The sequence below is a fragment of the Emys orbicularis genome, chromosome 17 (genome assembly GCF_028017835.1).
Source record: "Emys orbicularis isolate rEmyOrb1 chromosome 17, rEmyOrb1.hap1, whole genome shotgun sequence".
Classification (NCBI taxonomy): domain Eukaryota; kingdom Metazoa; phylum Chordata; order Testudines; family Emydidae; genus Emys; species Emys orbicularis.
Window position 1 is genome coordinate 1,236,245 of NC_088699.1, and position 12,438 is coordinate 1,248,682.

The window sequence follows — 12,438 nt, forward strand, 5'->3', positions numbered from 1 at the left end:
GTCGATTTCTACCCGCCGATTCAGGCGGGTAGTGTAGACCTAGCCCTAGCCCCAGCCCTTAGCCTGCATCTGTCTGCTTGGGCTGCGAGGAGTGTAGATCTACCCTGTGACTGAGGAGAGTCCGAGAGCCCCATGGGGATGGGTGCAATCGCAGCCCCCAAGCTGCCTGTCTCATTTAAAGTGTGTCTGTTTCCCGCAGAGACCGCTGAGCTGTGGAACTCTGCCGGTGCCGTACCAGCATGGAGTGCTTCCTTAGGAGAGTGGAGAAAGACCTGAATATTGACCACAGGCAGCTCACTGCTGCTGTTGAGGGGACCCATCTCATTGCCTTTGTCCCAGTGAAGTGGCTAGTGAGCCTGAAGGAGCGCAGGGTGCTGCCCACCCTGTGCCCCCGGCCTGAGGGGCTGAGCGAGGTGGAGGTGAGGACTTTCCTTCAGCACTCTGTGCAGAAGCTGCCTGCTGGCTGGACGAGAGTGGAAATCCATGGTCTGAGGAAAGAGAGGTTGGCTTATCCACTGACTCTGCACCACAGTGCGCAGGACGATCGGAACGGGCGCTTGGAAACACTCCATGGGTTTATGCAGAATGTTGCTTCCCAGAATTATAGAAACTTGTGGCATAGAGCTCACCGCCTGTATGTGCAGCCGTACTGTCACACTCACACGCCGCCCACGGTGCTGGCCCTGGACGTGCTCAGAGTGGCTCTTCAGAAGATCTATGGCTGCCCTTTTCTCCAGGTGGGTAGGAGTGTCCAGTATGCCTCTCCTGCCAAAGAAGGTTCTACAGCCACAAAGGGGACGTCCTCCTGCCCAAACATCCTCCGAGCAGAAGCTCTTCTGGAGTCAGCCAACATGCTCTACATCATCTACCCGTATGTGCAGTATTGCTTGCACGACATTGTGACCTTCAGCCCTGCGAAGCTCACCAACAGCCACGCCAAGGTCCTTTTCATCCTCTTCCATGTCCTGCAGGCCATGAGGGCCTGTCACCAAGCGGGGCTGCCATGTGGTCCCTTCTCCCTTCGTGACGTGGCAGTTGATGAGAAGCTGTGCAGCCGGCTCAGAATTAACCTCCGTGAGTACGAGAAGCCGAAGGAGGAAGGGAGGGATCCGAGAGCTGATGAAGAACAAAGGACTGAGAAAAGCAGGGCTGTGGAGTGGACTGGGAAGGAGGCGAGGTGCACAGCTTGCCAGGAGGAGCTCAGGGGCCTTGTGCTGGATTGGGTGCATAGGCGAGTCAGTAACTTCCACTACCTTATGCAGCTGAATTGCCTGTCTGGACGGAGAATGGGAGACCCCAACTACCACCCGGTTCTCCCCTGGGTGGTGGATTTCACCACCAAAAACGGCAAGTTCAGAGACCTAAGAAAATCCAAGTTCCGCCTCAATAAAGGAGACAAGCAGTTGGACTTCACCTATGAGATGACCAAGCAGGCATTTGCAGCCGGAGGATCAAGTGGAGAACAGCTCCATGTGCCCCACCACATCTCCGACGTCCTCTCGGACATCACCTACTATGTCTACACTGCCCGGAGGACACCCAAGGCTGTGCTCTGCTGTCATGTGAGATCGCAGTGGGAGCCAAATGAATATCCAGCCAGCATGGAGCGCATGCAGAGCTGGACTCCAGATGAGTGTATCCCTGAGTTCTATACAGACTCCACCATCTTTAAATCCATTCATTCTGACATGCCTGACCTGGATGTGCCATCCTGGTGCAGCTCCTATGAGGAGTTCATTGAAGTCCATCGCAAGCTGCTGGAGAGCAGAGAAGTCTCTCAGGATCTCCACCACTGGATTGACCTCACTTTTGGCTACAAGCTGCTGGGGAAGGATGCTGTCAAGGAGAAAAATGTCTGCCTCCATCTGGTAGACAACCACACCCATCTGACCAGCTATGGAGTGGTGCAGCTCTTTGACCAGCCACATCCCAGACGCATGGTGGGACTTGCATACATTCCTGCTGAAGCTCCAGTCATTGCTCGACCTCTCATCCAGAACGCCAGAGAGACAATAGTCCTAGAGGATGTCCAGGCTCAGATGGGTGATGCGGTCAATGGGCTGGTCTTGGAAGCCACACCTTGTGAAACCAGCTGGTCTGGTGAAAAATCCATCAGCGGTGAGGATGATTTGGAGCAAGGCACTGAAGCTCTGGATTCCATTCCTGCAGCTGGCAGAACCGCCGACCAGCCCTGTCCCTGCACACCTTCAGCTCAGCCCTCCAACCTCCCTGCCTACCCTACAGAAGGCAAAACCTCAAGTGTCCGGCCTAATCGAAGGAGTAAGCCTGGTGTTGTGGATCAAGCTGAAAGGGACAAGATGAAGATTACGCTTCCTGAGGGTTTTAATCCTGTCCAGGCCCTGGAGGAGCTGGAAAAACTGGATAACTTCTTGGTTAAAGGCTTAAACAGTGAGATGGAGCTGATGGAGCAGCCGCTGGTGGAGCCGCCGCTGGGCCTCTCAGATCTTTTACAGAGAGACATGCAGGCACTGGGAGTTCTGATAGCTGAGGTTGTGTTTGCGCCAAGGGTTCGCACCCTGAAGCCAGATGCATCCCTGCTGGAGCGGTTCCTGACCGTTCGGAATCTTTGCCAGTATCACCCGAAGGAGATCCCAGCCCCGCTCCAGCATGTGCTGGAGACTTTGCTGCAGCTGAACATGCCTGAGGGGAGACATCTAAAGAACAAGGTGGCCAAGAACAGAGTCCATCTTTTTGAGTACAAACCTGTTTCCCAGGGTCTCCCGCCACCCAGCCCCTCGCAGTTCCTTAGCCCTTTCAGCTCAGTTGTTCCCTTCCCTCCATATTTCCCATCTCTGCACAAATTCATTTTCACCTACCAGTCAAAGAAAGTGGAGGATGAGAGTCAGGGCCGTGAGCTTGTTTTCCAGCTGTGGCAGCAGCTGGAGGGGATCCTCTGTGAAATCACTCCTGAAGGCTTGGAGATCCTGCTGCCCTTCATCTTATCTCTGATGTCGGAGGAGAACACTGCAGTCTATACAGCCTGGTACCTGTTTGAGCCCATAGCTAAAGCCCTGGGCCCCAAGAATGCAAACAAGTACCTGCTCAAGCCCTTGATTGGTGCATATGAGAATCCCTGCTGCCTCCATGGCCGGTTTTACCTGTATACAGACTGCTTTGTGGCTCAGTTAATGGTGCGTCTGGGGCTACAGTCCTTCCTCTCTAATCTGCTGGCTCACATCCTGCAGATCCTTGTTGGCGTTGAGAGCTCCCAGGAAGAAAGTAAGTCCCTTCTGGGAACGGCAGAAGATGAAGAGAGTGGAGGAGGCAGCCCAGTTTCCTGTGCATTTGGGGAAGAGATCAAAATGGATGTGGATCACGGTTCCACGGCACTCGACCTTTTGGATTACACGTCTGGAGTCAGCTTCCACGACCAGGCCTATCTACCAGAGAACGAGGATTTCCAGAGTGGCCTCTATGTCAGTGAGTCCCTGCAGCCTCAGGAGCAGGAGTTGCTTAGCCTCGGGCGGCTGAGTGACAAAAGCAGCGCCAGTGAAGTGTCGCTGGGAGAGGACAGACCTGCAGATGGGGATTCCCAGAAGGACAAGAGTAGCCTGAAGTCTGTGGACAGCAGTCAGGAGCTGAAGCAGAGTGAAGACTCGGAGGAGGAGGAGGAGGAGGTAGAGGAGGAGGAGGAGGCCACAGTTGCTACAGAACTTACACTGTCAGGGGGCACTGGTGCGTCCATGGATGCTGCCCTGGCTGATGAGCACAGTGAGCCAGAGGAGGGGGATGAGCAGGAGCTGCATGAGCACTCTGAAGATAAAGAGCAGACGATTCTCCTGGGTAAGAGCTGCACGTAGATGCCGTCTGTCTGTCTGAGGTGGTGAGTGACTGGTGCAGCAATGGAAGGGGGAGATGGGAAGCCAGTCCTGTGCAGGAGGAGCTGGAACCAGCTCTGGACGTGCTCCTGGATTCTCCAGGAAGGTGATCAGAGCAAATCTGAACCTATCCAATGGACACTTTAATAGGGTGGTAGCTGGAGTCCTGATGTTGCTGTTTGGCTGATGCAGCTGGCTGGGTGCTTGACAGAAGGCCGGGCAATGCTGCAGGTCAGGAGTCCGCTCTGTGGGGAGCTCTGGTGAGGACTGAGGCTCTAAGTGTCCCATGGGCAGGGTCTGGGCAGCTTACAGAGTGGCAGATTATTGCTTCTTCTCCTACTCTGCGCTCTTGTTTTGCAGACACGGCCTGTAAGATGGTGAGGTGGCTCTCGGCCAAACTGGGCCCTACTGTGACATCCCGTTACATTGCCAGGAACCTGCTCCGTCTCCTCACATCCTGCTATATCGGTAATGTCCCTCCACCTGCTGTAGAGACCCTTTGAAGGGCTGCTCCTCTGACTGTGTCCCAAAGCAATCTGCTGTGAATGCTGCCCTCCCCGGAAGGTGCAGACCTATCTGCATGGCTGGGGGCGGGGGCAGTGTGGACAGGCCCCGCATCTGAGTGTTGGGGTGAATGTGCCCTTTGGGATTCAGCACAGTGTCTCTCTCAGCTCACTGAGCTGTCTCTCTGGCAGGTCCTACCAGACAGCAGTTTGTACCAAGCAACGAGGAGAACAGTCCCCTGAATGCCGGAAACATCTACCAGAAGCGACCAGTGCTGGGGGACCAGGTGTCCAAGCCGGTCCTGGCCTGTCTCATGTATATGGCATACCTGTATGGAGAGCCTGTTCTGACCTATCAGTACCTGCCCTACATCAGCTACCTGGTCAGTGCCCCGTCTTTCTCCTTTACTTTGTCGCTGTTCATGCATGTGATGGAGCGAGAGCTGCATCAAATGTTGAGCTGCAGGCACACGGGAGGGATGATATACAGCACAGGCCTTATCATGTGCCGCTGAGAGAGCTGCTAGTCTCCAGAGCACACGCCTTAGCTGTGTTTAATCCTGGGCATTGTAAACTGAGCAGTGTCCTGCTGGGCTGCTGCTTGGCTGGGAGTTGGCAGGGAGAGCACTTGGCTGATGCAGCCAGAGCAGGAACTGCCTAGTCCAGGAGTGAGTTCCCACTTTCTGTCAGTAATGCCCAAGGGTGCAATGTAGGTATTTCCTGTTTGGAAACCCTCGCTCTCCAGGAGCTCTTGGTGTAAGAGTTCTGTACTCCGTACATGTGGGACAGGCCCAGGAGGGGTTGAAGGCATCTGTCTCTCAATTCCATACTGAAAGATTAGCAAGATTTGTGGGCTTCTTGGTTTGAAATTCTTAGTTGCTCCTGTTGATTATTTGGCAAAGTGTTCAGTAGAGGTGATCAAAAAATGGTAACCTGTTTAAAAAAAACCAACCTTGATTTTGTTTTGAGGTATTCTAAACAGACCCATTTTTATTCTTTTAAATAGTTGTTACTTTTCTACTTACAGACTCTTGCTACATGAAGAATTTCAGTAACCATTTTCCTAACATTTTTTGATTAAAAATTGTGGGTGGGGAATGGCACAACAGTTCATGAAAAACTTTGACAATGCTGATCGTATTTCTGTGGGAAAATTTTGTTTTGAAAAAAGGCGATTTTTCAATAAAAACTTTATGGAAACTTTCAAGCAGCTTTAGCATGCAGGTGGTCCGCATAGGAGCCTGGAAGTCGCTGAGTTAACCCTCTTTCCCTATCAGCCCTCTGTAAGCCATTTGCCCTGGAGGGGATTCTCAATTTCTCCAGTCAGCAGCTGGAGTTATGTTAGCAGCTAACAGCTGCTTTGCTTTGGCCTCTTGTCTGTCTGTCTGTCTCTCTCTCTGTTCTGGGAAGAAACATAGCTTGTGATCGGAAGCTGCCACCAAGAATTGTTCCCATTTTCAGTGTGAACAGGTCTCTGCCCTGTGTCTTGGGTAAGAGTGGGGGTGGCCGACCTGTGGCTCCGGAGCCACATGCGGCTCTTCAGAAGTTAACATGCGGCTCCTTGTATTGGCACCGACTCTGGGGCTGGAGCTACAGGCACCAACTTTCCAATGTGCCGGGGGGTGCTCACTGCTCAACCCCTGGCTCTGCCACAGGCCCTGCCCCCACTCCACCCCTTCCTTCCCGCCCCCTCCCCTGAGCCTGCTGTGCCCTTGCTCCTACCCCCCCCCAGCCTCCTGCACCCCACAAAACAGCTGATTGGGAGGTGCGGGGAGGGAGGGGGAAGGGCTGATCGGCGGGGCTGCTGGTGGGCAGGAGGCGCTGGGAGCAGGGGAGGAGGAGCTGATGGGGGCTGCTGATGTATTACTGTGGCTCTTTGGCAATGTACATTGGTAAATTCTGGCTCCTTCTCAGGCTCAGGTTGGCCACCCCTGGGTAAGAGCATGGGTTTGAAGGGCGGATAATCTAGAAAGGATGCCTTTGGTGTTAGCATTATTAAAAAGCTTTTCAGTGTAACTGTGGCCAGAGCTCTGCTGTAGCCAGTGCCCGTAAGGCAGAGAAAACGGTCACTTACATTCCAAGCCTGACCTTTGAGGCTCTGGGCAGAGGCTGCTTTTCCAGCTCCAAAGCATGCTGGGCTGGCCCCTCAGAATGGAGCCAGGTTCAGGAGCTGGCGTTGAATCCTGTATCACTCATTTGAATGACCCTGGCCCAGGAATCCGGTTCCCAGGATGTTCTGCTAGCGTCCCGGCATGGCCTAGTGGTGCTCAGGCCTGTGCGCTGGGCAAACTGAAGGCTGGGGCAGGTCAGGGCATCCTTTTCTCTCTGCTTCCCGCACTCAGACTCCAGGTCTTAGGTGTGGCCTGCAGGCAGACACTATCTGTACCATGGAATTGAAGTGCTTTGTTCTCACCTCGCCCCCTCCTCCTGGCTTCAGGGTGTTTCTAGCAGGTGAGGGCTTTGGGCTCAGCCTCTCCCCTGCAGTCTGTTGGTCCCTGGTGGGGCTCGGTGCTTGAGCAGGGGTGGGAAGCTCCTCTGGAGGCTGTGAGAGTTGCAAGCATGAATTCCTTGGGAACTGCTCCAGAATGTGGCTTGTCCGACCTGTGCAGGGAGGCTGGTAACCATGGAATGGGAGGTGGTAACGGCTGCTCGACTCTTCTTTCTGCCCTCCAGGTTGCCCCTAGCAGTGGGGTTGGCTCTGGCCGGCTAAACAGCAGGAAGGAGGCTGGGCTGCTGGCAGCTGTGACTCTGACCCAGAAGATAATCGTGTGCCTTTCAGATACCACCCTGATGGACATTCTCCCCAAGATCAGCCAGGAGGTCCTGCTCCCAGTACTGGGCTTCCTGACCTCGCCTGCCATTGGGTGCGTGTAGAAAGCCACCACTCCCAGGGACCAATCAGCACCCACCAAACCCTGGCATTTCCTCTGCCTGGTGTGGATAAAAAGTCATGTGGAATCTAAAGGGTTGGGATAAAGCTCTCCTGGGCGGGGTGGGCTCAGGACTATGGGGGCTCATGCTGCCATTCCGCCCCATCCCTCCCTGGGGGGCTCTCCTTATGCCAATCCTGAGTTCATCTCTCTGGAGCTCTCGGACAGCGCTGTCCCTCCCCCGTGCTCCTGTAGGGCAAGAACCACCAAGTGGGTGCACACTGTTGGTCTGTGGGGCGGGATGGTGACTGATGTGATCTCTTCAGTTTCCCTAGTGGTGCCCAGGCCCGCATTGTCCTGTGTGTTAAGACCATCAGTTTAATTGCCCTGATCTGCCTGCGGATTGGGCAGGAGATGGTGCAGCAGCACTTGAGTGACACCGTAGGAACCTTCTTTGGGGCTTTTTCGCTGCTGCAGGAACTGCAAGAGCAGGTTAGTGATGGTCAATGGCTTCTGTCTCCCTCTTCCCCATGGGGCTGTGGGCACAAGGACATTGCAGCTCTTGGTGCCCAGGGCACGCGTGAGGGGCTGGTCTCATTGGAAATCATCTGTCTTCTCTTGTTCAGGGTCTGTCTTCAGAGTCACTGAGCCATGGTGAGACGCCTGAGCTGGAGATGCCCTTCTCAGATGGGAGAGTGCTGCCCCTGGACCCAGCCATGCTGGCAGAGTTACAGAAGGTTTTTAGCCCAGAGATGGCCTACACCACCTATGTCCCCTTCTCTTGCCTGCTAGGTATGCTTCAGCTACCTTCTCTTCACTGCTGGGGCCTCGTGCTAACAGTCCTTGCCCTGCACTCTGTGTTTAAATGCCTGGCCTGGGGTCCAAGTGCAGCATCTGCTCTGTGCATGAGCCCTGAACCGTAATGCAGCGTTGACGGACAGGAATAAACCCTCAGGACATCATATGGGCCTTGCCTTGCCTGCAGGGGACGGAAGATCTCCCTGCCCCTCTGACCAGGAAGGACATGTAGGTGACAGTATCTGGAGGGGGCCCTGGGTCAGCAGAATACTGGATGCTCTGTGAGCCGTGTGCTATTGCTGAGGGAGATGGGGAGGCTGGGGAGAGGTTCCTTCTCCCAGAGCTGTGCTCTGTACTTTCAGGTGATGTTATCCAGACGATTGTCCCTAACCACTCACTGGTTGGGAGACTGGCCAACTTGTACCTGGAGAGCGTGAACCCAAAGAGCCTGCCTCTGGTCAGTCAGGAGCCAGCACCGGGCACAGCCTGCTTGGACCAGGATGCCCGAGGCAGCGAGCCCAGTTCCAGTCACCATGAAGACAGTCACTCGGGCACCTTTGGGAGCGTGCTGGTGGGAAACCGCATTCAAGTCCCTGCGGACACACAGTACGCGAGTTCTGGCTCGCTCTGCTTCAGCCCCAGAGCTGATGGCTTTTGCCCCTCTTCTGCCAGTGAGGAGAATGCCCTGAAGCAGGATCTGCCCCGCAGTGCCCACATGCTATGTGGGAACTGGCTGGCCTACTGGCAGTACGAGATCGGGGTAAGCCAGCACGACCCCCGCTTCCACTTCCACCAGATCAAACTGCAGAGCTTCTTGGGGCACACGGGGGCCATCAAGTGTGTGGCACCACTCGGCTGTGAGGACTTCTTCCTGAGTGGCAGCAAAGATAAAACTGTCCGCCTCTGGCCCCTCTACAACTCTGGGGATGGCACCAACGAGATGAAGCCACGGCTCACGTACGCTCAGCACAAGAAATCTGTCTTCTACGTGAGCCAGTTGGAGGCCCCGCAGCAGGTGGTGAGCTGCGATGGTACTGTCCATGTCTGGGACCAGTTCACAGGTGAGGGGGCGTCTGCTGGCACAGTGTTTGAAGAGAGGGGAAGCCAGGAGAAGGGTTGAGAGGCTGAGCTGTACTCAGCAGGTCGGCTTACGCTTACTGAGAAGGACCAGGCTAAATCTGTACATCTGCACCTATAGGAAATCCAGTCCTGCCCTCTCCATTTCAGGAGGAACAGCTGGCTGGGGCCTCTATGCAGAGTAAGACAGAGTGATTCTGTTCTCCTCCTGCTCCTGGCAGAGTCTTACCTATAGGACAGAGGGGGTCCCTTGCTCTGAAGCAGCAAGTCTAGTCTGCCACTAGAGGCAGGAGACTGGAGTAGAGGTGTCTTGTGTTGCTGGTTCCAGATGATTTCCTCCCCCCCCCCTTCCCCCCCCCCCCCCGAGAGGCTGTGCTCTGTTCCCTTCCTTCTCCCTCCCCGCCCTCCTGACATCATGGGTGTCCTTGCAGCAGTGCAGTGATGTGTTGCACACAAGGACTGGAATTGTCTTTGGTTCCGGGAGCAGTGGCCCACGGTGCCCTGAGCGGTGACACCTATTGGGGCAGCTTTGCTGATCCTGCCCTGCTGCAGTGAGGTAGGCAGGCTGCGCTGGTGCACTCAGCTTGTTGTTCTTTTCAAAGGTAAACTTCTCCGGACCTTTGATGCATTGGACAGCAAAGTTCCCATCACCGCCGTGACCACCATGCCCTCTCCCCACAGCAGCATCTCTGTGGCCAGTGCAGACTCTGTGCTGCGCTTCATTGACCACAGGAAGCCAGGATTACAGGTACCGGGGTCTTTGCTATCTCTAGACATTGTGGGCCACCCTCTCCCTGATCTGTTCCACAGCTGCACCTACCTCCAAGGTGCTTGTATGGCCAGTCATTGCTACTCCCAGTCCCTGCGTGCCTGGGTACCCACAAGGGGAGGCTGGTGAGCTCGGCCTGGCATCCAGGCCCTCCCTGCATCCTCTCCTGTCACTCAGTAACTGGGGCTACTCCTGCCTGTACCTGTCTCCTGTAGCACGAGTTCCGCCTGGCCAGTGGCGTGAGCGCTGGGCTCATCCGCTGCTTGGCTGTCAGTCCCAATGGGCGCAGTGTAATGGCTGGCTTCTCATCTGGATTCATTGTGCTGTTGGACACCAGGACTGGGCTCATCTTGAGGGGGTGGCCAGCCCACGAGGGAGACATCCTGCAGATAAAGGTGAGAGGCTGGAGTAGGGCTTGGGCTGCCCCTGCACGTGGGGGACCACAGACGGCGCTAAAGGCTGAGAGTTGGCTGCGTGGGGCCTGCTGTGCGGATCCTGCTGAGCCTTGCGGCAGCAGAAAAACAGGGCTGTGGTGGGGTGTCCTGCTGCCGGTGGCTCCTGCAGTATTCAGAGGGCGGTGGGTAGACATGCCCATTTGTCATCTTTCCCCCACTCCTTAGAAGTCTTTTCAACTCTTGGTTGACTTTTTTTTATTTTAAGGTCACCCCTGTCGCGCCCTTGCCAGGGCTTTGCCTTGGGATTGGGGCTGTCAGTGACTTTTGGTGCCCTAGATTCTTCCAGCTCATGTTCTATCTGAGCCAGCAGATCCCTGGTCTCCTTGCGGATGAGCAGGCGTGGGCATTGTGAGGGGCAGGCCAGACACGTGAGCTGGGGAGGATGGGAGGGTGCTGCTCTCTCCCTGAGGCTAGCAGCCCCTCCCCGCTCAGGACCTCATTCTAATGAGTAACTCTTGTCCATATTTACCTGCCCTGAGGGAGCAGCACTGGCGTTTTTGTGTCCTTGACCCAGTTCAGGTTAAACAAAGTTCACCTGCGTGGGTTGTTTACCCCCTCACAGCACTGCTAGCCAGAGTGCAGCGGCCCCAGCCCTTTGCTCTCCTCAGTGCCGTGTGTTGCACAGTCTCAGCTGGGCCCTGAGCTCTGCATCCCTGAGCGGGGTTGTGCTTTGGGGACCTGGGCTTGGGGAGGAGAGAGTCTGGCAGTGCTGCCCACTCGGTAATAGTAACAGGCTGACAGAGGAAGGGGCAAGCCCCTGATGTGCAGGGAGAGGGCTGTCAGGCGAGGCAGAGATGCATGCTGTAGAGATGCCAGTTGCCAGACTGCACTCATGAGTCTGAGATGGGAGGGTGTCTAGGACTGACAAGTTCTTGCCAGCAAGAGACGCTGTAGGTGCCCTGGTGAGAGACGCTCAGTGCTACTCCTGTTTGCAGGGTCAGCGTCTTGTGATTTGGGGAGAGGAGAGCTGGGCTTTCAGGCCAGGGGTGGTCTTAGCGCAGAAACACTGATTCACTGGCACTTTCTCTCCTGCAGGCTGCAGAGGGCAGTGTGCTAATCAGCTCATCTTCTGATCACTCCCTGACTGTCTGGAAGGAACTGGAGCAGAAGCCTTTGCATCAGTATAAATCTGCTTCTGACCCCATCCATGCCTTTGACCTCTACGGCAGTGAAGTGGTGACCGGCACTGTGGCCAACAAGATTGGCGTCTATTCCATGCTGGAGTCGTCGGCCTTCCCTACCAGCACGACCAAGTTGAGCTCAGAGAACTTCCGGGGCACCCTGACCAGCCTGGCTGTGTTGCCCACTAAATGTCATCTTCTCCTGGGTTCCGATAATGGTGTGATACGTCTCCTGGCATAGTGGCCTCCATGGCCTATCTGCCTGGTCCCCTGTGCAGTCAGTTCCACTAGCTCTGGTAGTGGAACGTGAGGCCAATACCTTCGCTCATGGGGGAAAGGGGTGAGGTATTTCTCCGGGATACAAGATACAGGGACGTGGCTGTTCAGGAGTTCTCAGTAAATCCTCCCTAACCCCTGCCTGCAGTCGAAAAAGCCATAATGGAGGAACCTCCACTGCTGCTGGGAGAAATCCGGGCATTGCAGGGCAGCATCACCCCCCTGCAAGAGGCCTGGAGCCTTCCACACCGTGTGTGCCTGATTCCCCTGGGACTGAGCCGCTCTCCAGAGAAAGGCGGACACTGGGCGTTCTCCCACCTCCCTCCAGCCCAAGAGTGAGAGGAACACAGCCACTGCCCTCCACACTCCAGCCCAGAATCGCTGGAAAGTCACAAAGGGGTGGGGCCAGCGGAGCCTGGGAACTGCCTGGTGTTGGGCATGCTCCTCTATGGGGCCTGTAGGGCACTGGGCTATTTGGAAGGTGAGGGCTGAAGGGACACAGTTGGGTTCTTTTTCTCAGTTTGCTTTATAGTCTGCTGCAGTCCTATGAACAACCCCACCCCCGCCATGGCATCCATCTGGGAACCCTTCCCAGCACCACTGTGGCTTCTCACTGATTCTAGGGCAGGGGCAGGTAGCCGAGCCAGCCATTTACCCAAGGCATAACCACCATCTGTTTGAGGGTGGGAATGTGCCCACAGAGGGGTGGGGCAGCCCCAGCTGCCAGGGG

General features: G+C 55.6%; 1 protein-coding gene across 1 annotated transcript; it reads left to right on the plus strand.

Annotated features, from left to right (window-relative positions):
* The first annotated feature begins 239 nt into the window (after nt 1-239).
* WDR81 (WD repeat domain 81) lies at nt 240-12,013 on the plus strand. The gene is made up of 10 exons (XM_065418270.1): nt 240-3,804; nt 4,200-4,307; nt 4,535-4,725; nt 7,016-7,206; nt 7,539-7,704; nt 7,839-8,004; nt 8,373-9,071; nt 9,690-9,835; nt 10,072-10,251; nt 11,347-12,013. The coding sequence occupies exons 1-10, from the start codon at nt 240-242 to the stop codon at nt 11,671-11,673; spliced, it is 5,739 nt and encodes a 1,912-aa protein (XP_065274342.1). The 3' UTR covers nt 11,674-12,013.
* Nucleotides 12,014-12,438: the final 425 nt, after the last annotated feature.